The 26,612-nt window shown below is 38.6% G+C and overlaps 1 protein-coding gene across 4 annotated transcripts in view; it reads right to left on the reverse strand.

Moving 5' to 3' along the window:
• Positions 1-12,228: 12,228 nt before the first annotated feature.
• PDS5B (PDS5 cohesin associated factor B) overlaps positions 12,229-26,612 on the reverse strand; it is a 118,867-nt gene continuing 104,483 nt past the window's right edge. For 2 of the 4 annotated variants that reach the window (XM_086771994.1, XM_086771990.1), the window contains 6 exons: positions 25,805-25,950; positions 24,085-24,190; positions 19,700-20,142; positions 19,507-19,608; positions 16,140-16,281; positions 12,229-15,333 (listed from right to left, as the gene is read on the reverse strand). In XM_086771994.1, coding sequence (XP_086628120.1) covers positions 15,298-15,333; positions 16,140-16,281; positions 19,507-19,608; positions 19,700-20,142; positions 24,085-24,190; positions 25,805-25,950 — 975 coding nt within the window. In that variant the 3' untranslated portion in view covers positions 12,229-15,297. The remainder of the gene's footprint in view (positions 15,334-16,139; positions 16,282-19,506; positions 19,609-19,699; positions 20,143-24,084; positions 24,191-25,804; positions 25,951-26,612) is intronic. The other 2 variants (XM_086771991.1, XM_086771993.1) reach the window with 2 other exon arrangements.

A 26,612-nucleotide genomic window follows, 5' to 3' on the forward strand; every position in this document is an offset into this window, starting at 1 on the left:
ACCCAGTGGTAGGAATAAGTAGAAGAACCATCACTATGACAAAACTGTGGGCAGTTCCAATCTCCTCATGTCAAAATGAAATAGCAAAACTGGAAAACTTTGATTATCCTTGCTGTCTTCTTTGAAAGACGTGGGATGACATCTTTATAGGCTTCAAAAAAAAAAAAAAACCCAACCCCAAACCAGAGATAACCAAAGCAGCATTGTAAAGGTCTAAGTGGCACGAGGAGGGTGGTCAAGGGCTGACCATTCAACATGTCCTCCAGCACCAGAACTAGGGATGGTCAAATGAAGGTCGTAGGAACTGGACTCAGAAACACATAACCAGAGGCAGTTCACACAGTAGCTGCTTGCCAGGGAGCACCCTGGGTGTGTAGCTTTTGTGGGTTGAAAGGGAGGCTGGACTTGGAAGAGAGATCCATTGCAAGTTACTAAACAGTTAAACTGCAACAAGCTCAGGAAATCCTCTGGACTGAAAATAGCTCACAGCAACAGGGATGTCTGGGGGAGTTACTAAATATTCTTGTCTTGTTCTTATTCTCCCCCAAGCACCCGTTTCTGGCCACTACTGGAGGCACTCTGTCTCTCTGGTACAGTACAGTTTCCCAGTACAACTACTTTGCTGTTCTTCGATCTCAGCCTCTCACCCCAACAAATGCCAGTCCGGTCATGAACTCCTGTGCTTGACCTGGTTTCTGCTATTCACATCACACACGCTGGCACCTCCCACATCCTAAAAGAAATCCTAAGCCATCCTTGTTGGAAGTAAAAGTTAAAATCCTTGCCAATAACTATTATATACGTAACACAGGAAAAAGCTTGTTTGGTTTGGGTTTTTTTTTCTTCAGTAGATAAGACCTATGATGGAGAAGGGACACAGACTTATCCCTGGGGAATCCCACATTAGTGGAAATAGTCCTGCTTATGGTACTGCGTCTGCTTAATAAAACACCCTATTTACCCATGAACATAACTCTTAGGAGTCTCAAGTGCTTTAGGAGAGGACTGGGTGAAAAAACAAACCATGAGTTCAAATGAAATGTTTTTGCAATGAGGTAAAGGCTGCTCCATCAGCCTTTTATCTCCAGTTCTTGCCAGTAGAGCAGCTCTGCCATCACTCTCTTGATTTGACCAATTTAGAGGGATAAAAAGACCGCTGGAGAGAAGGCAATGTAGTGTTTCTATTTGAGATGCAGGGGCTAAAATTTTGTCTTCCTATGACAGAGAAGGAAAAGTCTAACCTGCTCTCTGTGCTATAAGCAGCCACACACATTGCTGAGGCAAAACACTACCATCCCCATTAAAGGGGAAGAATATGTCAGATGAGGCATGACCAAGGTCCAAATATCCATGTACTATGAGATAACTCATCTAAGCATCTTCAACTGCAGCAGACACTGAACTCCTTATGTAATTGTCTAGCGCTTTGCTCCCATGACTGGTATTTTCATTGCAGGTTTCATAGAAGGTGGAGTGTAATACAGAATCACAGAATACTTGAGTCTGGAAGGAATCTCTGGTGGCTAAAGTCCCCCACAAGGTCCAGGGTCTGCAAACATGAGGCTTCTTCCAGTTGTCTGAAGAAGGCCTCAGCTACTGCTTCTTCCTAATCAGGCAGTCTGTATCAGACACCCATAATGTCAACCATGCTGGCATGCCTGCTAATCCTGATCCATAAACTCTCAGCTGGCTCCTCACCCATCCCACCCAGCAGAGCTCCATGCACCCCTGCTGCTCTCACATACAATGCAACTCTCCCCCCTCCCCTCCCTGTTCTAACCTTCCATAAGAGCTCGTATCCATCCACGCTGGCACTCCAGTCACACGAGCTGTCTCACTGGGTCTCTATGATCAGAACTGGATCATAGCCCTGCAATTGCGCACAGACTTCTGACTTCTCCTGTTTGCTCATCATGCCATGTGTGTTAGTGTACAGGCACTTCAGAGAGGCACCCAGTTGTTCTGATGTCCCAGAAGAGGCACAAGACCTCCCCCCATAAAGCTCTGCTGCAGGTACTTCCTTTTCTCAAAATTGGCCTCTTTCAGCCCTTTGCTTGCCAACCTGATCCATCACTTGATGGTGGGTTGCCATTTCCCTCCCCTGTCATTCCTAGTCTGCCCAGGCACATTGCTGGTGCCCACATGGAAAAGTAGGATCCAAGCACCCAGTAAGCCTCCCTGGATACCAGGTTGGGTCAGCAGATGGAGTCTCCCATGGCCTTCTCCCAGTGCTACCAGCTGAGGCACTGAGCTGCACTGGAGGGAGCTTCCAGTCCCTGCTCTGCTGCCAGACACTGAATCTCTTCCCTAGTAGCAGATCTGCAGGGGGAGCAGGAGTCATGCTTCTGGGGCCAGAAGCCACCAGCTCCCAGACGTTGTCATAGTGGGAGTCCTGCTTTCCCACCCAACAGACTTTATCTGCACCTCCTTGAGCGCAGCTTTTGGAGGTTTCAGGCTTTTGCACTTCGCAGGGTCCTTGAGAAGGTCTGGTTGATCTTTCTTGTCATCCTTGATGCTGTGCAGCCACTGCCTTCTTCCCACAGCTCTGCTGCTTGGCAACACAGACCCTCCCAGGCACACACCTGCAGTGGGCAAAAGCCCTCCTCCTCAGCCCTGCTGAAAGGTCTCCAGCGTCCCTCAGCCCCAGCCCTGTGGAGCTGCACTTGGGCTAAGGCTGCTGACGTCACAGGGGCCCAATGCTGCTGGGGTCCATGCCCTGTGGCACATCCTCACCATGGCAGGGCACATGTCTGCTGCTCACAGCGAGATTGTTGGCTCTGTCCTCCACTAACTGCTGCTATGGGGAGCTGTGTTCTTGGTCAGTCAGTGCCTGTACAGGGCTGCCCCATACCTGCCAGAAAGGCATTGTGTCCACTTCGTCCAGGAACCAGCTGAACAGGAGCTCAGAGCCCCCCTTCTTCAGGAACAGGCTGGACCTGTTCGAGGTTGCAATGTCCTCACCTACAGCAACACTCAGAGTGTTGTTCCTCAAAATGCTCCACCAACGCCAGGAGAAGCTCTCAGAACATCCAGAATATTTCCACACAGAGCCCAGAATCTCCTGTCCCTGTTGGCTGCCTCTGGCAGATGTGCGGTTCCTCAAAAGTGTGTCTCCAGCAACCCAAGTCTGCCTTCAGCGTTGGCAATCGTCCATTGAGGAATATTCATCCTGCCATATCAAATAATTTTAAAATTCTTTAAACAAACCTGACTATGCCAAAGTAGGTCTTCACTTACTCAGATCCAAAGTCCACCATGATATCTTGAGATCTGAACTTGATACTCAGCGGATTAGGAGAATTAAGCCCACAGCCATACAAGGCCTTGATTATACCACGACTTGTAATAACACCACGTACTGCTTCAACACAACACTGCACACGTTCCTGGTAGTAATTACTAGAAATCAGATAGAAGTAAAAATCTGATTTCAAGCTGATTTAATGTGTATTTGGTATCTTTGTATTTCTTATCTTCTAAACTATGCTAATGCTCATCTACAGCAATGCTAAACGGCAGGTGGCATAAAAATTGAATGCTATAATAGTGACCCAAATTTGCTAAGCCAGGGCAAGTTTCCCTATTTCATTATTCCCACTTCAGAAGTTATGATGTCACAGGAATGTGATCATAGGATAATTCAGGCTGGAAGGGACCTCAGGAGGTCTGTAGTCCAAAATCCAGTTCCAAGTAGGGTCAGCCATGAGATCAGGCCAGGTTGCTCAGGGCTTTATGCAGCTGGTTCTCGAAAATCTCCAAGGGATGGGGTATCTACCACCTCTCCGGGCAACCTGTTCCACCACCCTCATTACAAAAAAAAAATATTTCCTTGTGTCCAGTCTGAATCTAACTCCTTCTATTTTAGAACCATTACCCCTCCTTTTATTACAACAGGCTCTACTGAAGCGTTTTTCCCCATCTTTCCTGTAGGGCCCCTTTAGGTACTGGAAGGCCGCTATAAGGTCTCCCTGGAGCCTCCTCTTCTCCAGACTGAACAGCCCCAACTCTCTCAGCCTGTCCTCATAGGAGGGGTGCTCCAGCCCTCTGATCATCTGATCCATGCCTGTTCTCTCATGTTTCTCCTTGACCTCTTGCTCCACCCCAGCAGTAAATCACCTAACCTTTCATCCCAGCTGGCCAGTGTGCTCCCTTGGACAAAAGCGCACTAAGCTGAGGGGATTGTTTAACTGACAGACTGCTAGAATCTAAACCTGTTACCAGTCTCTTTCAGCAACATGAATTTATACTGCTTCCCTTCAGGAGAGAAAGTGTTGTGTGACTTGGTTGCTGCATGACTGTTCATGCAGCGTTCAGTGAAGTTATACCTCTTTGCAAAGGGCTGAAATACTTTTAATTTTTTATTCATAGAGACATTTTCTCAATAACTCGCCTGAACATCACCACCATCTCAAATTCAATGCATTACTTTAAAATGCCATCTACAAGAATATACAACTTTGCATTTTGTATGCATTTCTTTTGGACTTTTTTTTTCCTAGGACATTCTCAGTGTTTAAAAAGTATATTTATTCCCGTACTCCATCCCACCATTTTTCATTTATTATCAGTTTTTCTCTTGCACAGCTCTGGCTCTCAACCACAACAGATCTATGCAAATAGGTGCATGTTCCATGTTCCAGTGATGGTGGGAGATGAACCTTCATTCTCAGGAGCTGGTTTTAATCACTGCTGCTCATCAAAGCCTCACGGGCCAGTGAACATACAGCAAAGAGCAGAGCATATCTGCTCTTGACAAAACAGACAGAATTTTAAGAGTTTTAGATAGGCTTTTTCTTGAGATAAACTTGGTTTTCCTTATTTGTATTTGTGCTATTAGACACAACTAACAAGAAGGAACAGTATAGAGGGGATGGGAACCCATAGTGGAAACATCAAAAGAAATTGAAAAGATACAGAAAACCCAAATAGATAAAGTGTATGTGCTGATTTTGTTTTCTGAGGAGTTTTCCATGACTACTGCCAATCTTTTGTTGAACTCAGATGCTGCCTGCTACACAGAGCAACAGTGGACTCCCCTCTCTCATGAGGACTTGAACTTTCTCCCTAGTTTGGTAGCTCTCCCCTTCATAGCCGCTAAGCCCATTTCCACAGCAGTCTATGCCAGATGAAGAAAAGTAAGAACTGTAGTTCAAATAAGGAAAACAATATACTCTGCTTAAGTCTTGCAACCTTATTTTCAGGACCATTTCACTACAGTCTGCTTCAGCACGTTAAAAATGTAGATGTGTAAGAGGCACAACCTAACAGGCGCCAGGGTTCTTACCAATGAACATTTTCACAGGTGTACACAGAACCCAAGACTAAGGAACACCCAGGTTTTTCCGCATATACTCATGATCTGCCCTCTCTCATGAACATACGCATGACAAAACTGTTCCATTTCAGTTCCTATTCTGTAATGAAATGAAAACATTAGATGTTTCAGAATACTAGCGACAGAAATGGCAGAAAGGAAGTAAACGCACACATCTGTTACTTCACTAACCATGGTTCTTACATGGTTGTATTCCTCTCTGCCAGGCAAGACAGGAGAGTTTTCCCTTGCCATGAGCAAAGTTGTCACATTCTAGATTCCCTCTTTGCTCATACTCAGCATTTCAGCCTCTCTCAGCTGCAGGACTGTATCCATAGTAGATACCAAAGGACAGAAAAAAACAAGTAGGATGCTAATGTCTCAAAGATCACCCACTAGGCATGCACTTACTTTTTCTTCAAGTGAGTAGGTGTGCACTCCATAAAATTGTGACACCATTTTTAATGCAGTTAGTAGTTTAGTAGCTGTTAGCTATTATCAAGTGCAGAAGAAAATTCTCAGCCCCCCCCCGCCATGCTGTATATAGTATCAGTGTGCCAGGTAACCTCCAGCAGCTCTAGTGGTGAAATTTTTGTGGTGAAATCTGATTTTAGATTCGTGAAAGCATGGATGAGGCCGCACACAGGTGGACAGGGAGTAACTAGAATGCAGCAGATCTTCAAGCACTGCTCCAAGAGTCATCTGAGTCCTGCCACAACTCACTCTGACCATTGACATCCTAGGAGTATTTCATAGAAGGTCTGGACACAGACTGCTATCCTGTTGTACAGTCCCTGGTCAGAAATAACAGAACACCTGCAGGGGAAATTAACAGCTTAGAAGTCATCCAAAGGTCTATATCTATGTAGTTAAAAAAAAAAAATTAAAAAAAAAATCAAAATGCCTTCTGATATCAAGACTATGACAGATAAATTAGACCTAAAAGCAGAAGGCTCATAAGAAAAAGACTTGAAGCAATTTCCTGGCCAAGATGAAGCTCCCACTGGTTTTGAAATGAACAGGACAGAGGAATGGAGAAATGCAGCTGACAGACAACAGAAAGGCATGAGAGGGCGAGTAGTTCCCTGTGTCTTGTAACGGCTATCACAAACACCACATTTCATTACCAAGAATATGGAATCCAGCAGTTCAAATAGGGGATCTACCTTGAGAAGCCCCCCAGTTGTCTCAGTAATTCATCCCAGGAATTTAAACTGAGGAACATTCTGGGGTTTTTTAGTCCCCTTATAACAAAATGGGATGACCCAGCTACTTAACAACCACTTAAAAGTCCTCAGTCTTGAATTTAAATAGGGTGGTGAATCCTAAGCAGGGATGGCTTCAGTACTAACACTGCCTTTTCCTGCTGAGAATAGGAACTGTAATAATGGTACTGTTTCCTTGGATACAGAAGCAAAGTCACCAGTGACTGCCACACCACCCATCTGGTTCTTGTTTGGGAAAGTCAAAGCTGCATCAGCCCCAAAAGACAGGGTTTTGTAATCTACTGTGCCTCTATAGCCCCTGCTTGAGCTAAGACATCTCGGCTCATACTGGCATAACAATGAAATGTGTTGAGATACGGTGAGGTATCTTCAGAAGATTATTCCGTGTCTTCAGTACTAACAATGGAGAAAATTGTTTCTTCTGAGAACTGGAATGTGCCCAGGCCCACCTAGATATGCAAAGGAGCCTGAAAAAGTGGTTGTTTTCTAGAGTAATTTTGGAAACATGTCCCTTTCTCTCCAAGTATGGAAGTAAAAAGACTGAACTTCACTCAAAAACTATTCCCCAATCAGAACCTTCCTCAGTAAAGCCCATCAAGTCAGTCCTAAGAGTGAATCAGTTGCTAAGACAACAACAGACCACACGGTAGAAAAATGGCACATAAAAAGCTATTTCATCAGGATATTTAAAGAAACAAATGTAGCATTAGGCACACTGTCCATACAAACTTAGGCAGCACATGAGGGAGGACATTATAGTATAGCTCCCTAAAGACAGCAAAAACATTCTCCAACCTTAAGTACTAAGTTCTTCCGGTAAATGTTGCATACACGTAGTCAGAGACAAAAGGCTTGCAATTTTATCTATACTAGACAGACAATATTTCAAAGCTCCACCTGCATTCTGGTGCTTTATGCCAAGTATTTGTATACATGAACAACACATGTATGTTGTAAGTAGTGTATGTGTATCAAACAGAAGGAAGGCCCTGGCTATTAAAAGTTGCTTTACAACTCCATAGGCTCCAAGAGAAACAACTGGTTTACGATTAAAACAAGTATTTGAGGCTGAACAACCTGCAAGACTTTTCTGTGAAGGCTCCGGTATGTAGCAGCACCACACTACACATTCTACACTATTAATACTTTCTTTTTTTTTTACGCAGATCATACTTGGCTCTTTTAGCCCAACCTGCACAAACAGAAAACAATACAAAAGAACACTATGTTCCAAATTCAACATGAAATAGTAGCATAGAAACTACGAGGGTAGAGTTACAAGTTTTAAAAAAATTAGTGAATTAAATATGGATTTAAAGTGTTCTCCTGATACATGAAGTATTTTATCTAAACTAAATATGACAGCAATAAGTGACACCAGTTCTGTGTTATGGCCATCTCTCACTTACTTGTTTTGGATAGATGCAAAAATGGAAAGCAGGGAATGGATGCTGATCTGGTATTAAATACCAGAGTTATAAAATATTAAACAATACAAGTAGCAGATCAGCTTAGGAAGACAACAAAATTCACTTTTAGATCATTGCAGAGATTAAAATACTATCCCATGCAGAATTAAATGTAACATGCCATAACCCACTGTCACACATTTGTCAGGGTAGTACCCAAGTACATAATAATTAAAATGTCCCTGCTATTTGCAGAGGGGTTGGACTAGATGACCTTTAAAGGTTCCAACCCAAACCATTCTATGATTCTATGATTAAAAGCTGCTGAAGTGATATATATTTTATGAGTAACTTTTCCTGTTCCTTCCATGAATGAGAGAAAATGGTTTGGCAAAGCTTGATCTCCTCTACTCCGCTTACTTTCTTTCAATGTTCCTACTAAAGACTTGCTTCTTCCCTAATACAAACAGCAAGAAGTGAACTGAACTTCTGCCCAAATTCCTCCGAATTATTCCTCCTCTTGGTTTACACTGTTTTGTATTTGGGAGCACAGAGTTGGCTACTTACGCTTCAGGGGAGTCCTTACTTGCCATTTCATTGGATAGTGCAAGTCAGATATTGGAAGAGCGCTTCACAATTTTTGAAAAGTACTATAACCTTGGAAGGAGCTTGGTTCACTAGATATTGGGAAATCGATATCTCAAAATGTAACAGTTCAACTACTAGTTCTCTAGCTCAACTACAGAACTTGTACACACCTTTCCAATACGCACTGCAGTTGGTAGTAGCCTGACTGCTTTGTGATGCATCACAACTTGACGGCTGTGAAACAAGCAGCACGATGGCTGCATTCAGAATCACAGAATATCTCAAGCTGGAAGGGACCCATAAAGATCATCAAGTCGAACTCCCTGCTCCTCATAGGACTACTTTAAACTATATGATATGACTAAGAGTGTCATCCAGACGCTCCTTGAACTCTGACAGGCTTGGTGCCATGACCCTGGAGAACCTGTTCCAGTAACTGACCATCCTCTCAGTGAAGAGCTGATGTTGCAAACGAGAGATTTAGAAACCTGGCTGGCTGGGGCCCATTGAACAGAATGAAAAGCCACAATGGGCATAAGACATAGGCTGTCCCCTAGGAGGGGACATATATATGTGAGGGAAGGGGAGAACCATCCCAGGCTGCTGAGGTGGCATACTGCAATTAGTAGGAAAGACTGAGTCATCAGGGTTTCACAAAAAGCTGCTAAGAAAAGAGGCCACGTTGAAAGATTTAACGAGAGGCACTGTAGGAGACATCGTTACTGATGGTTATGTATTGTTATCTGCAGTGTCCACCTGTAAAGACTGATGCTATTAAGCAGCTTTGAAAGCTCTTGTTTCTAGAGGGCTTATATCTTGGGCTCTTTTGCATCACTTTTAGTGTTGCATTTAAATGTATGTTGCCTTAACTTTATCTTCCTATCTATGGAAGTTAGAATCATCTTATCAACTATTCCAAATCCCTTACTACTGGCATTTACCCTCAGCAGCAGCTATCATCGTCTTCCCACAAACACACTCTGGGCATTAGTCTCAATTCTGTGCATGTTTATACATGCATTTCAGCACTCCAATGTCTTCCTCCCTATCAAAGAAAGTAACATATCCCTCGGTTCTCCTCTCTTAAATAAATAATAATAATGCCGTCATCACTAACGTAACTTCCCTCATCTAGGCTTTCGTCTTGAACAGAAGACTCCTATCACTGGTCATCTGGTATTGAGTAACTACTTTCCCATCTCATTTATCTGTCGATTCCTTACCCTTTACTCATCTCTCTAGCACCTCAAATTAATAACTCATTTCTAACATCCCATTTTTCACCCAACATACCTCCACAAAACATTGTTTTTCATCACTTAAACCATATAGAATATAGCAAAAGATAAATAGAAGGTAAATAAACCCATCATTTTTCTCTCCCTTCCTCCTCCAGCTCTATATTTTGAAATGTTTATGGAAGGACAATAGCAATTTGCTTTTGAGGAAAATACAAATGCAGTTTCTGCTGCCTTTCAGTATGTTGTAGGTCAAAGGCTCCAGAGAAATGGTGGTGTACATCAGATTCATGTAACACATTACTGTATCTATAGATAAGCCTATAAAAAAAACCCTCGCTGCTTAAAATGAACACCTTATTGTTTTATTAAATATGAATCAAAAACTGTTCTGTTCTTCAAAATATCTTTAGTTTACAAGAATTTAATTTTGCTGAATATAAACATACTACAAGGAATACAGAAACCTGTAAGCTTAAAATATATCTACCAAAAAGCCAGCTGTTCCAAACCAGACTACTTCAAGGTGCCATGACTTACAAGAAAGCTCTTTTACATTATCAGCACATCTTCTGAACATATTAAAGAAAAAGCTTTTTAGGGCAAGAATGTTTTATTCTAACACATTCTTTTATAGAATACCAACAGAAGTTACTACTACTTACGTTGTTACTAAGTTCATGTGTTCTTTTATACTGCATGTCATAATCTAAGCAATTGTCTTCTATCTATAGAAAATTAATAAAATGCAACAATACTGACATAGTCTTACAGAACCTAATATCTAAAACCTTCAGCTCTATGCATCTGTTCAGAACCACGTAACAAATTTGTGAACCGCATTTTTTTTTTAATAATAATAAAGACACTTCCAAGTAAGCAGGTGGCATATTCAAGAATACTGCTTCGATTTTCAAAATGCTGCGTTCCTTTGTATCTACATGCATGAGGTAGGATACAAGCATCAGAAACACAGCTAGCTAAATAAAACACCTCCTCCAATGTTACCCATCCTCCAAAGAAACTGTATGTTAAAACTAATTCCTGCTTACCACATGATTACTGAATACTGATTGGCAGGGGTAGAAGTCTGTATGTGAGATAATTTCTTCCTTCTTACGTAGACATTATATAATGTTGCTGTCTCCAAAGAATACACAATATACATCTTCCTTACAGAAATAAAAGGGCTACTAAAAACCATATCATGACTGTAGTGAGGCACTGAAAAAAAAGCAAGTGAGAAACCTTTTTGTTACTGCATACAGACACTGTATGATACTATATTTATCCTGCCTATACAAATATGATGGCACTTGGTGAACTCTGTGCAAAGGTCAGATCTTTTAGACAGAAGAATTTGAAGAACTTCTAAGCTAATTAGGTGGGTTTTCTTCTGTATTTCTATCCCAGTTGCCAATATTCAGCTTCCTTCTTTTCCGCTAGCAAAAATATAGCAGCTATACTGTATGTAATGAGGCAGGTGCCCTAAGTGTGTTGGACAAACCTCCTGACACAGCAGGAAGTTTACTTATGTCTGCGGAATATGAGTTTCTTCTGTCAGCACTAGGAAATTGCACGTAAATGAGTAAACACCTTTTGTAAAGGCAACACCCAACAAAGAGGCAAAGGGTGGAATGGCAATCCGTGAGCATAACAGGAAACACGAACGCATTCATATTCTTTTACTCCTCCTGATGGATGACTGGACAGAGGGTCTTGGTCAGGTGAATTTTATCTTTTTGATCCTCATTGAGCCATCAGATTGGCGGGATGGCCATCTAGAACTCATCTTAATCATGTGTTTGTAGACATGCTGCCTTGGACAAACATGGTGGCATACCTGAATGCGTTTCTTTAAAATATTCTTCGTAAAATATGTACTGCACCTACCTTGATGAGGTAGAGATGTAGCAATCTCTACAATCCATATACATACATATCTCAAATATATATATATATATATATATATTTAAACACAGACAAGTTTTAAAAATGTCTCCATCCACAAACTCAGAATTTTGTATGCCTGGGATATACATGTTTTAAGATACATGTATGCTCTTTTCATTACATGCCCTGTGTGCACAAATATAAGAATATTAAAACATAACAATGTACTTGGTTTTGTACTTGTATTTGCATAGGATGAATGCATTTAAGAATTAACCCCACAGGAACCACAGGGATGTAAAACTGCACGATCCAAAACCTATTATGTGCATTAACAAAAGCAGGCTTTGATAATCTGTCTAAACCTACCCACGCAAAAAAAAAAAAAAAACAAAAAACAAAAACCAAAAAACAACAACAAGAAAACTGCACACACACCTCTATGTGAAGTTTGGTGGTGGTTTTTTTAGAATATCAGATGACAACTGCTATGCCTGAATGAAGTATTTAATCTTCAAGTCTAAGTTTTTTGCAAGTTACTCACAAATTGAGCATATTCATTTTCAGTGGAAATGTCTTTAATATGAATGCTTTTTTGTAAATTTAATGTTTTTGTTCACATATATAGAAATGTCAAAACAGCAAATGTCAAAATATTTGAAAAAGGATTCTGTTTTGCTAAAAAATAAAGTAAACTGGCAGTCAAGTGCAGTTAATACAGGACTCTAGATTATCCTACGTGGAAGAGGTGTACTCAGGCTACAATTTTCAAGCAATTTCATGTTTCATACCTATTAGTGGATTAGTTAGCCCTAAATATTCATTATCTCAGTTGGTGACAAGTAAAAAATGCCATGCTTCTGGAATCATAGTGAATTATTCTTAAACAGTAGTATCAAGATTACAATCACTGCATTTTGCATATGAACTACAGATCACTGAAAGTTTCCTGTTGCACTGCAGCAAGAAAAGGAAATGTAACACAAATAACCTAATTTGCTGCGAAGTACAGCAAGATACTCCGGTAATCTCAAAAATTTCATACTGGAAATTGTTACAGTGAGTTCAATTTGATCTTTTAATGTAATACAGTACATTTTTATAAACTTAACATTATCATTGCAGAAGAGCATGCTAACTGAATGTTAGCAATTTATCTTTTATACATAATTATACTCTACTGTAGCTACTGTATGCAGATCTCAAAATGTTAGTACATAAAATATTCATTTTCTTTATGAGATGAGAATGAACTTAGAAGAGGTTTGAATATAAGAGTGAAATATTTGCTGTGCCTATTTCTCAAGAAATAATGAATTACACATTATAACCCAAGAAATCAACATTTAAATTGCAAAACTATAGTTTAAATTTACATTAAACATTATGATCAGTAATGTGCATCAATATTCGATGAAGTTTAATCTAACCATGTTTATGCACATAAAGCCTCAAGAGTCTGCCGCAGTTTCAGCATCAATTTTTCATATTTTTGTATAAAATGGACTTAAAGGTACATCTTCCATAAATGTCTCAGTGCAATTCTGTCAAAAAGGAAAATATAAAGCTAGCTTTCAATCATTTTATACCATAAAAGAACCCCAACAACTTGTATTTGCACTGCTGAAGCATAAGTAAGCCAGTTCCGTTGTGTCAGCTATTTCAAAGTCAATACAAATCAGCATTAATTACCTTTTTAGGCAGCATTTCCCCCACATTTACAGGTATAAATGTCAAAAAGCTGAATACTGGAGGGGAAGTTAACTGAGGCAGAATTATCTTATTGTTTATAATATCTTTCTCCATTAGCAATAACAACAAAAAAAAAATCATAATGAAAAAATTCTAAAGGTTTCTTTACTAGTGATCTTATCATTTGGAAATCGGTAAATCTATGTTTTAGTATTAGCCTTTCCTCTAATCTTTACAGGCTGCCTTGCAACTTATTTATTGATGGATTATGCGAAAATGCTCCATTATTGAAGGAGATAAAATTTTCCTAAGTTACAAATTGATTTTTTCACGTGTTGTCAACTGTAGGGAACCAGATCAAGAACAGCACCTGAAATTATAATATGTGCTTGGCTAAGCATAGTGTAGTAACCTATACATTTTGGTTCAAAGACGCAGTTTGTAAACTGTAAAACTGCATACAGGATACTGCTTTAAGTATTTTGTTTCTAATTTTTTTGCAATTTATACCTAAAAAAAAAGCCCAAAAACCAACCTCTCTATGGTAGCACAAAATAAAAAAAAAATGGAGCTTCATTCAATTCTTGAATACCTTGACTGCAATAATCAACAGTTTGTTATTAAAAAAAAAAAACAACAAAAAAAAACCCAACAAAAAAAAAAAAAACACTTAGCTCTTCATACCAAAAAAATTTGGCTCAAAAAAAATCAAAACCAAAACAAAATGGTACAATAAACTCTCAATAAAAGGTTCTCTCATGAGGCAATCTACCATATACTACTGCTAGATACGAGTTTCCAAAAAAACATTACATCCCATTTTCAGCACATTTTTCATAAACATGCAACTTCACTATAAAATACAAAACACTTGGCTCTCAAGAACAGCTTTATAAAGACACACTGCATCAATAAAATTTTTCTTTGTGATTAACTTTACATTGTAATAAGAACTGTATTTTCACTAATGTTTATATATCAGATTTCATATTATAATGTAGTAATAATTTGCTCTTTGTGAACATCATGTTCAGAAGGAAATATCTATACACATTAACATACTAGACTATTAAAAACTCAGTTACAGAATTTTATTGATACAGTAGATTAATAAAAACGGATAGGGGAAGATAAAATGGGTAGGGTATTCAGTACATTATTTAATAACACAATTTTAAAATTAAAATATTTTAAATCCTTTTTGAATTTTCAATGCCACTAGAAGTCCAGAAAAGTCTGGCATCAATACTGAGGTGTAAAACAAGTCAAACAACTTCTTTCACAATTTGCATCTCTTGTATTATTCTATCCAACATTGTTCAACTGCAAAAGAAAGAAATTTAGCACCTCTGATGATAGGTAGGTGCCTAAAGGTAAACACTAGATTAGATTAATGAAGGAAACAAAAGACCATTTTTCTTTTCTTCTTCTTCTCAACAAATAGTGGCAAAAGAAAGTGGCACTATTTGCTCAACTGATTTTTTTTTTCACAGTTAAATGTCAACAAGAGTACAAATACGAACACTGACAGATATTGCTTGAGATCAATTTTCAACAAACTCTGTTCTCTTTTAAATCAATAGATCCAATACAGTGGGGTACTGTCAGTTTAAAGCCGCAGATAAAAGCTATACAAGCACTTTAGAAGTCAGAAACATTAAAAAAAGAACTATTTACAGTTTTCTTCTTTAGTTCATATGTCTACAAAGCCAGCGCACATTACAATTCACAAAAATCCACAGTTAATGATATCAACATGTGTGTGGCTAAAGCTTGTGACCTAGGGACTGCAAATGCAGGGGTAGTAAAAGTAAAATAAGTTTTGTCTTTTTTTCAGTAACCCCATTTGTGCACTAACAGCTTCATTCAGTCTCAAGCTTTATATTAAAAGCATTCTTCAAAGCTTTCACCTGGAAGGCCGATAACTACATGCTCACTCATCGCCTTTCCCTTTTGGAAGTTCTGCGACGGACCTGTTTAGAGAAAAAGTATTTTACATGTTTTTACAGAAAAGTTTTGAAAAATTCCAGACTAAACATATTTTATAATGGAAAAAAATGCTTACTGTCACAATAATGTTTGAGTAACTGTATACAGTATCCTTCGTTACTCATTTTATCACTGGTACAAGACTCAGACAATGACCAGGACATAACTTCGATGTTACTGAACCTGCATCCTTCAAGTATTCAAAAATAATCTAGTTTCCTTTCTCAGACAGTGCAGTCATCAGACATGTCCAAAAGTGTGAAGGCATTCACAGTTACATTGTTAGTATTACTACTAACATCACTAACATAATTGTATGAAATAAACAGAAAAACAAACTTATTTTAATGTATTTGTGTATGCTGGTAAGAGGGAGAAATTGGTTTAGGATTCTGCTCAAAAATTCCATACTTACTTTCCAGTAATATTAGTTTTGTGTTCCTGTTTTGTATAAAGAAATATTATTTAGTATTAGAATCTAGCTGAGAAGAATGGGCATGAGTTACCTGGAACATAATTCCCATGAAGTGCTATACAATTCAGGCAGACACATAACAAAAAGCTAACAGAACAGAAAATTTAAGATGTTTGACAAAACCAGACATTTTCTAAGAAATGCAGCTTCTTTGGGAAACTACAGTGAAGCGCCACAACGCAACACTGGCAGTTGATGACCACCTCATTCATTTTAAAGGAGGAAGGCTAAGTTCTAAGAACAGAAGACATTCTCTGAACATCAATACACAGAGGACATCACAAAAACAAAGAAAGCCCCAGGCATTTCTCTTACATTGACTGTGGAAACTTCCTCTTCTTCCATTACTTCTTCCTGGGGAATGTCATCACTGACAGGTGAACTACTCTGAAACACGTCCATCTCTTCACTAGATTCATTCTCTTTACTGGCTGCTTGTTTGGAACGTCCCGCACGGCTACAAACAGAAGAAAAATAAAGATCAGTTTCACAGTATACGGGTCTGCACATGTATAAACCGTATGAGAGCATACGTTTCACTTTATAAGAACAGTAGTCTTAAAACTTCGCGTTATATAATACTTCTAGTTCATCCATACATGGAATAGAAGAAGTGGAACCAGGAGGCTGGACAACAGCATTTGAAAACCAAATTCTTCCAGAATAGAGGGCCAGGAGTACAAAGTTGAACAATTTTTGTATCAACAGACAAGAAAGATTTTTCTCTTCAGTGCCAGAATATAGGCCAAAGAAGGTTCACACAACAGTATCCAATGAACAGAAAAAGCCAGAGACTGATTATCTGTTTTTTTTTTCTTCTATTAAATTTCATGAACTCCACTTCTACAGGAGTTCATACACAACAAAATTTGAATAACTGCATCTACATTTTCATAGACCTAGAAGACATACTGCTCTTTATGAAATTAACACTATAATAAACCTAAATACAAATCTTCCAAGCTAGCTTATGCTAACGGCTAGGGATAATCAGGATGACAATACCTTAAATCAGGATAATCAAGAACAATCAGTCAACAATATCTTAAATGGTCTTTTTTAGTCATGGGAACCAAACCACAAGCAAAAAGCACCCATTTGCTTAAAATGAGAACTAGTTCCCCTACCTCATCTTTAAAAAAAAAAAAAAAGCCAACTAGATATGTATCCAAAACTACACAGCTGCACCCATATTACCATTTTGGTTCGGGTCATTAGCACAGTTCAGAATCAAATCACTGAATCATCCTGCTTACTGCACTTTGGTTTGATTCATGAAGCTGTCTTGCTGTACCCAAACTAGGTGACTTTTTGGATGAAATTAAACCAGAAACTTTGTTCCAGGCAGACAACAAAAACACTTCAATCCCCAGTGAAGGGCATACAGATCCAAAACAACTGTCCTCTGACAGCATCAAACAACACATGTGGTGGGAATCTTCAGTTCTGAGAACACCACTAAAATCTGTACAAAACAAAATATCTGAATTGCATATAGAAAATATCTGAATTGCTTATATAATATAGTATAGTGGAGGTTTCAGCACCAACCAACATGACATCCTTTAAGAAACAATACAAATTAGCCCAAAACAAGCCTTCCATGACTGACAGAAGCAACAAAATTGAAAAGAAAACAGGAATTATTCACAAGCTAGGTTCATCTTTTTACATATTACAAAAACAAGCCAGTTCACATGTGCTAACTGGTAACCAAATTAGTTATTGGAATAGGTTATACACTACCATCTCATAGGTGAAATCCCAAATTCTTATCCCAACTCCATTCCCAAGGAGCCCAGAAAGCTTTAAGCATTTGGATTAAATTTATCCCATCTTGTGATACACAGTGCTGCTCAGTCTATCAGCTCCCTTCAGTTAAAACTGCTGTAGATACGTATGTAGAAAAGAGACTACGATCCACTTCAAAGACTGAGGAATTACTGCAGTCTCATCTTTTTCTTGCAAATTTGGAAAAAGGGCAGTCAAAATGTGGGTGGTCTAATCACAAAAAAATAAAAAATAGAGTTTTCGTTTTTTTTTTAAATTTTTTTTATTTAAAGCTAGGACAGACCCAACAACTCTGAATCTTGAAACAACTTACTCGGGTTCCTCATGCCAGGAACAACGTATGTACCTATGAATGAGCTGTGCCTCAGCTATGCCTGTTATTGATTGTGGGTACTCATCATTTACTTTCTCTTTACAGTTGGGTAAAGCAACTCACTGATTTCACTGAGAAGTGAATCAGAAGCTACTTAAGTATTTACTAAAGCACATTTGACACATGCCACATAGCACATCACCCAACAATAACTTGTTGGCATGCTTCTTGGCATGGCAGTAGCAGCTTCTAACTCTCGTTCCACGGCACATGTGGCAGTGACTTCTGTAGTAACCAAGACAGTGTTGGGACCTGTGTTTCTGGTTGCAGAGTAAAAGAGCAGGAGAGATCTGACCAGAAGCAGGTAAATGGAACACTGGAAAGGTTGAGATATTGTGTGTGCAAAATGGCAGAAAATGAGATCTGGTGTGAAACTAGATTTTGAATTGAGGGTACAAGCCTGTTCAGGTAAAGATAGATAGATAGATAGAAAGATAGATAGATAGATAGATAGAAAGATAGATAGAAAGATAGATAGAAAGATAGATAGAAAGATAGATAGAAAGATAGATAGAAAGATAGATAGAAAGATAGATAGAAAGATAGATAGAAAGATAGATAGAAAGATAGATAGAAAGATAGATAGAAAGATAGATAGAAAGATAGATAGAAAGATAGATAGAAAGATAGAAAGAAAAAGAAAAAGATCGCCAGGGACAGGCAAAATGGTACATTAAATAACTGCCAGAGGAAGATCAACATGATGCTAACTAAGCCCAGAAGCTAGAAAAACAGAGTAATACAAAATGTCAGACTCAAGATGTGCAAAAGTAGCACTCTAAGGAATTTATCACCAGGTTCTAGAAAAGTATCTTGTTAATCTGTTCCATGACCTGCAGTTTGATATCAGCAGGTCAGTAAGTCCTGTCCACTTGTACACCTCTGCTTCACATATTGTATATACATGTACAGAAGAGATATCTATAGTTTCCTACAGTAGGCACAAGAAAACAAAGCTAGCCACAGAGTTTACCTTTAATTTGGAGCTTAATACGCCTCAGAATTTTCAAGAGCTACTATCCTTCACAGATTGTAGCACATTTTATTAATTTGGGAACCATTCAAGTGGGTAATAAGAAGGCCACAAATTAGAAAGTAAGCAAGCATTAATTTAAGGAGAATCAGAATAAACTTATTCTCCACAATACTGTTTCACCACAGTAACAATTTGATTCTTCCTCCCTATGTAAAACAAATGGGAGCACTTTTTGCTCCTTGAAGTCCTAATAAAGCCCTGTCTTCAAGGCCTTCATATGCTTTATTGACTTTTCTCCTAGAAGAGCAAAGCTACATATATGCTACCTGAGTACGTTAAACTTAATTGCAGCCTCTTGCTCCAGTTTAGATGCTCTAGGAGAAGCAGCTAGGGAAAACATTTTAGAAATAACAATGGCAATTTATTTTCTTAATTGTCAATTAAAGTATTCTGAAATATTTTCAGTAAATGATTGTTTGGGGGCACAGAGGCATATTTTTAATTGTCACTAAACACAAATTTAGAAAATATTCACCACTTACACTTTTTTTTGCTGTGATGGTGGTGTTTTTGATGGCCTTCCTCGTCTTTTCTGTGGCGTAGACTGTGCTGATTCAACTGTACTAGTTTCAGATGGTTCTGCTCTGTTTTGAGGAAGACCCAAATTGCAAAGTATCAAATTATAACTGATGTCCAAGGATAAAAAAAATGCAGCTTACAAGAAGACAGACTCACCTCTGCTGTGTTCTTTTTGCTGTCCTGTTTTGCCTGCCTTTTGTTTTTTGTTCAATGTTTTCAGTTTGCCTTTCCTCCTCCTCCTCCTCCTCTTCTGCTGCAGCTGCTGGCGTTTGTTTTTTTTTGCTCCTTTTTGATGACTTTGCTACTGGTTCTTCCTTTGGTGTTCCTCCATTATTTGGTTTGGGAGGGCGTCCTCTTCTCCCTTTCTTTGGTGGACTGTTCTGTTCATCCTCACTTTCTATTACATCTTCTTTTAGCCTTTTTTCCTCTTGCCATTGTGTTTCATCAGATTCTGAAACAACTGCAGGTCTCTTCCTTCCCCGTTGACTACCTCTAAGTTTCTGCTCTTGACCCAGTTTATTCACGTCATCTATGCTTAGTTTCTCTTCTGAATCTGTGATAGTTGCTTTCTTCCTTCCTCTAGGCTTCTCCATCTCTGACTGAAAAGGTAAAATTATGTCTTTACATTAAAAAATTGAATGGCCATATTAAACTGTCAGATACACAAAAGCTACAGAAACTTCCTCCAATAAGACAAAGAGTCTTGAAGTTACACAAGTTGTCTACTGTTATTATCTACTATATCAATTTCAAAAACCTTTGCAAAAGTATAGCCGCATACATACTTACAAAATGCCACAGGAGAGAAAAATAATTTCAAAGGTGAGCAGTTAAAACACTGAAGTGTGTAAGGTCTTCCTCATTTGTATCCTCAGCTGTGGCAAACATAATTGGCTAGAACATTCATAACTGTATTTTTATCAATAGAAAAATATATAGAGGATGGCAATTGTCAACTTGTGCCTTCAGCTCTGTGTGAGGCAGAGTGCTTATGCCTGGCTCCCATGCTAGGAGTAGCAAGGCATTAATACAGAAGATGGCGGGCAACTTGAATTCATAATTGTAGAAAGCAGCACAGGAATTAGTGGTAGTTGCCAAAGCACTGCTGTCAGAGCTGCACTAAGGCTCAGTATTTGCTCTGTGCAGCAAAAAAAAAAAAAACAAAAAACCCAAACAAATACCCAATCCTTAAAAGAAACAAAGAATGGTTTGGATTGGAAGGGACCTTTGAAGATTATCTAAGTCCAATACCCTGCTGATGGCAGAGGCATCTTCCAAGAGATCAGGTTGCTTGAAGCCCCATCCAACCGACTTTGAACACTTCAAGTGACAGGGCATCAACAACTTCACTGGGCAACCTGTTCCAGTATCCTGCCACCCACATTGTAAAAAGTTTCTTCCTTATATCCAATTTAAGGCTACTACCTTTCAGTTTAAAGCTATTGCCCCTTGTCCTGTCACTACAGGCCCTGGTAAAATACCTATTTCTGTCTTTTTTATAAGCCCCCTTCATAGATTGAAAGGCCACAATAAGGTCTCCCCAGAGCCTTCTCTTCTCCAAGCTGAACAACTCCAACTCTCTCAGCCTTTCTTCAAAGGAGAAGTGTTCCAATACTTGGACTACTTTTTTGTGGCTCTCCTCTGGACCCACTCTAACATGTCTGTGTCTATTTTGTAATATGGACCCCAGAGCTGGACACAATACTCCAGGTGAAGTCTCACCAGAACAGAGTAGAGGGGCAGAACCACTTCCCTTGACCTGCTGGCCACACTTCTTTTGATGTAGCCCAAGATACAGTTGGCCTTCTGGGCTGCAAGTGCACATTGTTGTTTCATGTCCTATTTTTCATCCACTGGTATCCTCAAGTCCTTCTCTGCAGGGCTCCTCTCAATCCCCTCATCCCCCAGCCTGTGTTGACATCTGGGGTTGCCCCGACCCAGGTGCAAGGACTTTGCACTTGACCTTGTTGAACTTAATGAGGTTCACATGGGCCCAACTCCTCAAGCTTGTCAAAATCTTTCTGGATGGCATCTCTTCTCTAGCATATCAAAAAATGTAGAACCTTTCTGAATCATAAGCTTTCAGAATAGAAACTATTCCTTCAGCTCTCCATGCTCTATTTCTCTAAAGTGCACAGTAATGAGCCACAAACAGTGTAAAAATTTCAATAAGCAGCTATCAGGGCCAGAAGGATCGCCCCAACCAATCCCTGTCCCTGGAAAAAAATAAAAAATTACCTACCCACCTACCATTACTGGGGACCATGACTATTTCATTTTGGACCATGAAATGGTCCAAAAGTCCAAATGTTAACAATATTTCAGTTTCATACCAATGTTTATTTCAAACTAACATTACTGTATTTCAACACATACAAACACTCATTTATTAGTATTTGCCACACTGCAATTTAATCTACATAATGACAGTTATGCCACTTAAAACCAGATTGAATTGTGTTTTTTTTCCTTTCACATCTCCCTCATGACATAAGATAGAAGTCAGTTTACAAATATGTGTCTCCACTTTAGCCATAAACTCTGATCAAGAGAAGCAGAAAGAAAAGCTAGGAAGGCTATGAGGAAAAAAAAAAAAGTAGAAGAAATTGAAGGACAAAGAATTACACTAGAAGAAAATAGGAAAAGTATTTGAACAATGATGACATCTCCTGCCAGTTCATGACTTCACTGACAAAACTGTTGACCTAGATCAGCAGCATCGTTTTTCCCACTTCTATTTGCTTTTGCAGTGATCGTGCACATCTGTCATTGCAGCTGCTTTTACCAGGTAAGTAGCGGTAGCCAAGTATTTTTTATCCCCAAGGTTAAACAGTGTCCCACAGCCTTAGAACTAAGGTGTTACTCTATTATCTAATCTGGACAAATATGCTGAATAGTGATATCTTTAAAACATGGACTTTCTGGTCCTCAATTAAAATTCTGCTTCTCAGTTAAAACTTGCTATAATCTGTTCCGCAGCTCCAAAATATCAAAAATGAGTTCTGAATCAATGACCTTAAGCAGCTTGCTTACATATTCAAAGTGAAATACAAATACCCTCAAAAAGTACTCAAAATACTGAACCATATTTGCTTTATCACTTAGCTTTGTTGGTTACCAATTCAACCTAATGCTTCTAAACATGAATTGCATGCCAGCAGCTGTTTGGACTCTCAGACTTTTCAAGGTTTACAGAAGAAGTGACTTATCAATACGGGAAGCATCAGAAAAATAAAAATCTATCAGTAAAAATTAGTAAGGCCAAGGCTACCACTTTCAAAGGCTTACCACTCTCAAAGGCCTTGGTTAGTGGTCATTCACTAAAATCTCTCTCTGAGATAGACACATACGTAATTTCTCCTGAACGATCCTGACATTGTGAAAGAGCACACCAATGACACTATTTTGCTACCCCTTGGAGTTCAGTGTTCTTACAGAATAGTTTGTTTATCTAACAGCACAGGCAACGTGCTTATTAATCAGATTATTTTACATCCTGTGGAATTGTATTGGTCTGTAAGTATTAGTTAACTAAAGGCACTCTGCCGTAAAAGCCTGTTGGAGACTATTGCACGCAGACAGCTTTAAAATCATGCTGCAAGTTCTACTTGTGATACCTCGCATTGAAAACCAAGCATTTCCCTACCTTCACTGCAGTACAAATTGCATGCAAGAAAACAGAATCCATATGGCTATTCGGATAACTCTTCCTTGAACTTCTAAATCAATGTCAAATCATTATGCCCTCTCGGTATTCTAGATTACCAGAGAACAAACAGTTGCTATTCCTTAGAGCTGTTGAAAGGAAGACACGTGTGGGTGGAAAAGGAGAACATGCCTTAGCACCAGTGACGGGATAGCATTAAAAAAAGATGAGAATTATAATGCACCAACACTGTAATGGAGTATTAGCACTTTGCTAGCTACAAGAAAGAAACCATATATTATAAAGACTTCTACAACCTCAGAAGGCAATCTGAAATTTCAGAGAGACTAAACCACCCCCCAAAACTCCAGTATAGTTCATAATTTTCAATCTAATCCAATTACTACTTCCAAAGCTATATTTCAAGTAAACATCAAGAACACATTAAAAAAAAAAAAATCTCTACTGTATATTGGGGAACAGAAGTCCAAGGAAGCTATCAGCTTGAACAATGTCCCAAATGCCTCATCAATAAATCCTAAGAAGGAGACAAATCGTGGACTAATTGTCATCAACTCAGCTCTAGCAGAATATTCCCCTGTCAATATTACCAATATACTGCAAATCATAACTGTTAATCTTGAAAATTTACAGGAGCTGTCAGTATGATGCAAAGATAATGTGATGTACACCTGAAAAACAGACAAACTGAACCTTTTTTCCACTGCGTTTTCATATCTAACTCTAAAAACATTTTCCAGCAGTTTACAACAACAACTCAGTTTCATGTTTCAGCATATTTTCTTAAATGATATAAAGTATCACCACATTAATTTTTATTTTAAAGTTCTAAAGACTTAAAGTGACACATCTGCAATGCAGCCAAACAGCTCACCCTTACAAGATCAGAGTCGTCCCTTTTGTCAGTTTTCTTTCCTGGTAAGGGTGAAGTCAGTGTGAATTCCTCATTTTCACTGTGGTCCATTTCAGTACTGTCAAGTCTAAAAAGAATAAACATTTACGCTCCTCATTATTATAATAGAGCAGACAATCATTATATATATATATATATATACACACACACACACACACACATATAAGAAAAACAAAATTCTTCAGAAGAAATCTATTCCTAAACCACGAACAATCTGGCAGAAAGTGTCTTTCACTCTGGCTACTATAGCCAGCACATAGCACAAGTCAGAACATGTAAGTCTCAGGACAAAAGTGTCAATCATAAGTCAAGTTGAATTTTCTTTTTTCACTGGGAAAGATAAGCAGCTTTTTGAAATAGAAGAGCCTTACTGAGTTACAAAACATCTGTGTGTTTGTATACACTTGCATGCACTTTCATATACCAACTAACCAGCCAAAGCATGCACAACTGTTTTAGCAACAAAACAGCAAATTTAAATTTCAGAGACCACTTAATCCCTCAGCTTTCTGGTGTTACTTAGAACAGCAATTTCATTTTGATTTCAGTTTCTACATCTGTAAATGTGGACAATAATACATCCTGCATACATAAAACACTGAGACCCAGAAGAGGCTAGGCTGTGAGTGTGGTATAACTGCATGTGGAACAGTACTGGTCTCAGATTCATTTCACTTGATATAAAGAAGAATCTGGATTCCAACTTGTCTTTAGCCAATACTGTATTTCTGCATGTGAACCTGCATGAATTGTAAGAAATAAAGCTTTCTGTGGACTTTCCATGGAGAAGTACTTATTGTAAAACACTGAACTACATTTGAAATTAATAGTATATATTAAATAGTCACAGAAGCACCAAATGAGAAGTCATCTTTCCATACATAACTCTTCCTCACAGTCTTGAATTAATGTGAGAAAATATGAATAGGGGGGGCTGTGCAATCTCTAAATGTCTGTGAAAACAATTAATGATAGTATGCCTCTCAGTTAAAAAAAGGAACATAAGAAAATAAGTGATGAATAACCTAAAAAATGGACACAAAAGAAGCTATTATTTTTAAAGATAGCGAACTAGAAGATGACTTCTCTAGTATTATAGTACATTCTCCTCTCCATCACAGAAGGATTCTAAAATCCAAAAATGTTTACCCGCAAAATCCAAAGTGCAGGATAAATTTATAGAAAAGGAAGTCATGTGAGATCACCACAATGGCCTACCAGTCCTCACTGTCTCTGACACATTGTTAACATTGCAGCAGGCCACACGGTTCCTGGGAACTGCTGATATATGTATACACACCGTGCACACACACACGCGCGCGCATGTGTGTATATACATATATACATGGGGGGTGTGGTGGGGGGTGGTGTGGTGTGTATATATATAAAAAATATAAATATATTTAAAATAGACATATGAGGCTCTCCTTCCCTCTTACCACCAACTCTGGGTGTGATTTGATTCTGTGGTTTTTTGTTTTTTTTTTTTTAAAGCAAACTTATGTCTAGGTTAGAAAGCAAAGAAAGCAAATTCATGGTTTCACTTACACCAACGTGGTACTATAACTTTACTTCAAAATAAGATAAAACAATTCTGTTTCCTACTTAGAAAATATTCTAGAAATATTAAAAGTTTCCATTACAAATATTTGAAATTTCAAAGCTCCTTTGTTGTACCAACCTCCCTTTGATCCTTCCTGGAGAGCTTGGATTTGAACTGCTGCTGGCATTGCTTACAGTTTCCATTCGTGAAGATTTGGATTGAGACTGCTTGCCTGCTGACGAGAGAGGCTTATTAACTGCTCCAAGAACATTGGCTGCTTTAGGCTGAAACCAAAAATATATTTCCTTTATTTTAAGCTACATATTTAGATATTGTTAACATGTACTATGCTTAAAATATTCACAGATTTCACTTTCTGCAATCAATATCTTAATTAACACAAAGCTATAAACATTTTAATATGAAAATTACAACAGACACCAGAAGGAAGTTGGCAAAGCTGTAATCAAATAGATTCTTCTCTCTACCCTTGTATTCTGTCCTCTTCTCATTGGTAGCATTGGGTGCTCACCTGGCCTTGCAGTAAGCCACTTGGGGACTTTTTGTGCTATTTGCTTTCTGCTGATCTAGCTGCCTGAACCAGCTTACCATTTAGATCAGGTAAGCATCTATACAGGATGGACATCTACACAGCAGGACAGCCCTTTCAGCAAAGAAGCCATTAAACTGCCTTAGCTGTAATGGCAAACCACACTGGTTTCAACTGTGAATGAATGAAAGCCTCAAAAATCAAATATTGTGGAGAAGATTCTGATGCTTCACACACAGATTTAAAAAATGGTAGGCTTTTAATAGGTGCCAAAATTTACAGACATTGGGGAGCTTCAGGTTATTAATTTCAGTGGGACACACCAAATACCTGCAAGCTTATACTAACTTTTGAGAGAGCTGAAAGAGTTCAGTTACTCCTACACCTTTATGCCAA

Source organism: Chlamydotis macqueenii, chromosome 1 (assembly GCF_036417535.1).
Source record: "Chlamydotis macqueenii isolate bChlMac1 chromosome 1, bChlMac1.mat, whole genome shotgun sequence".
Classification (NCBI taxonomy): domain Eukaryota; kingdom Metazoa; phylum Chordata; class Aves; order Otidiformes; family Otididae; genus Chlamydotis; species Chlamydotis macqueenii.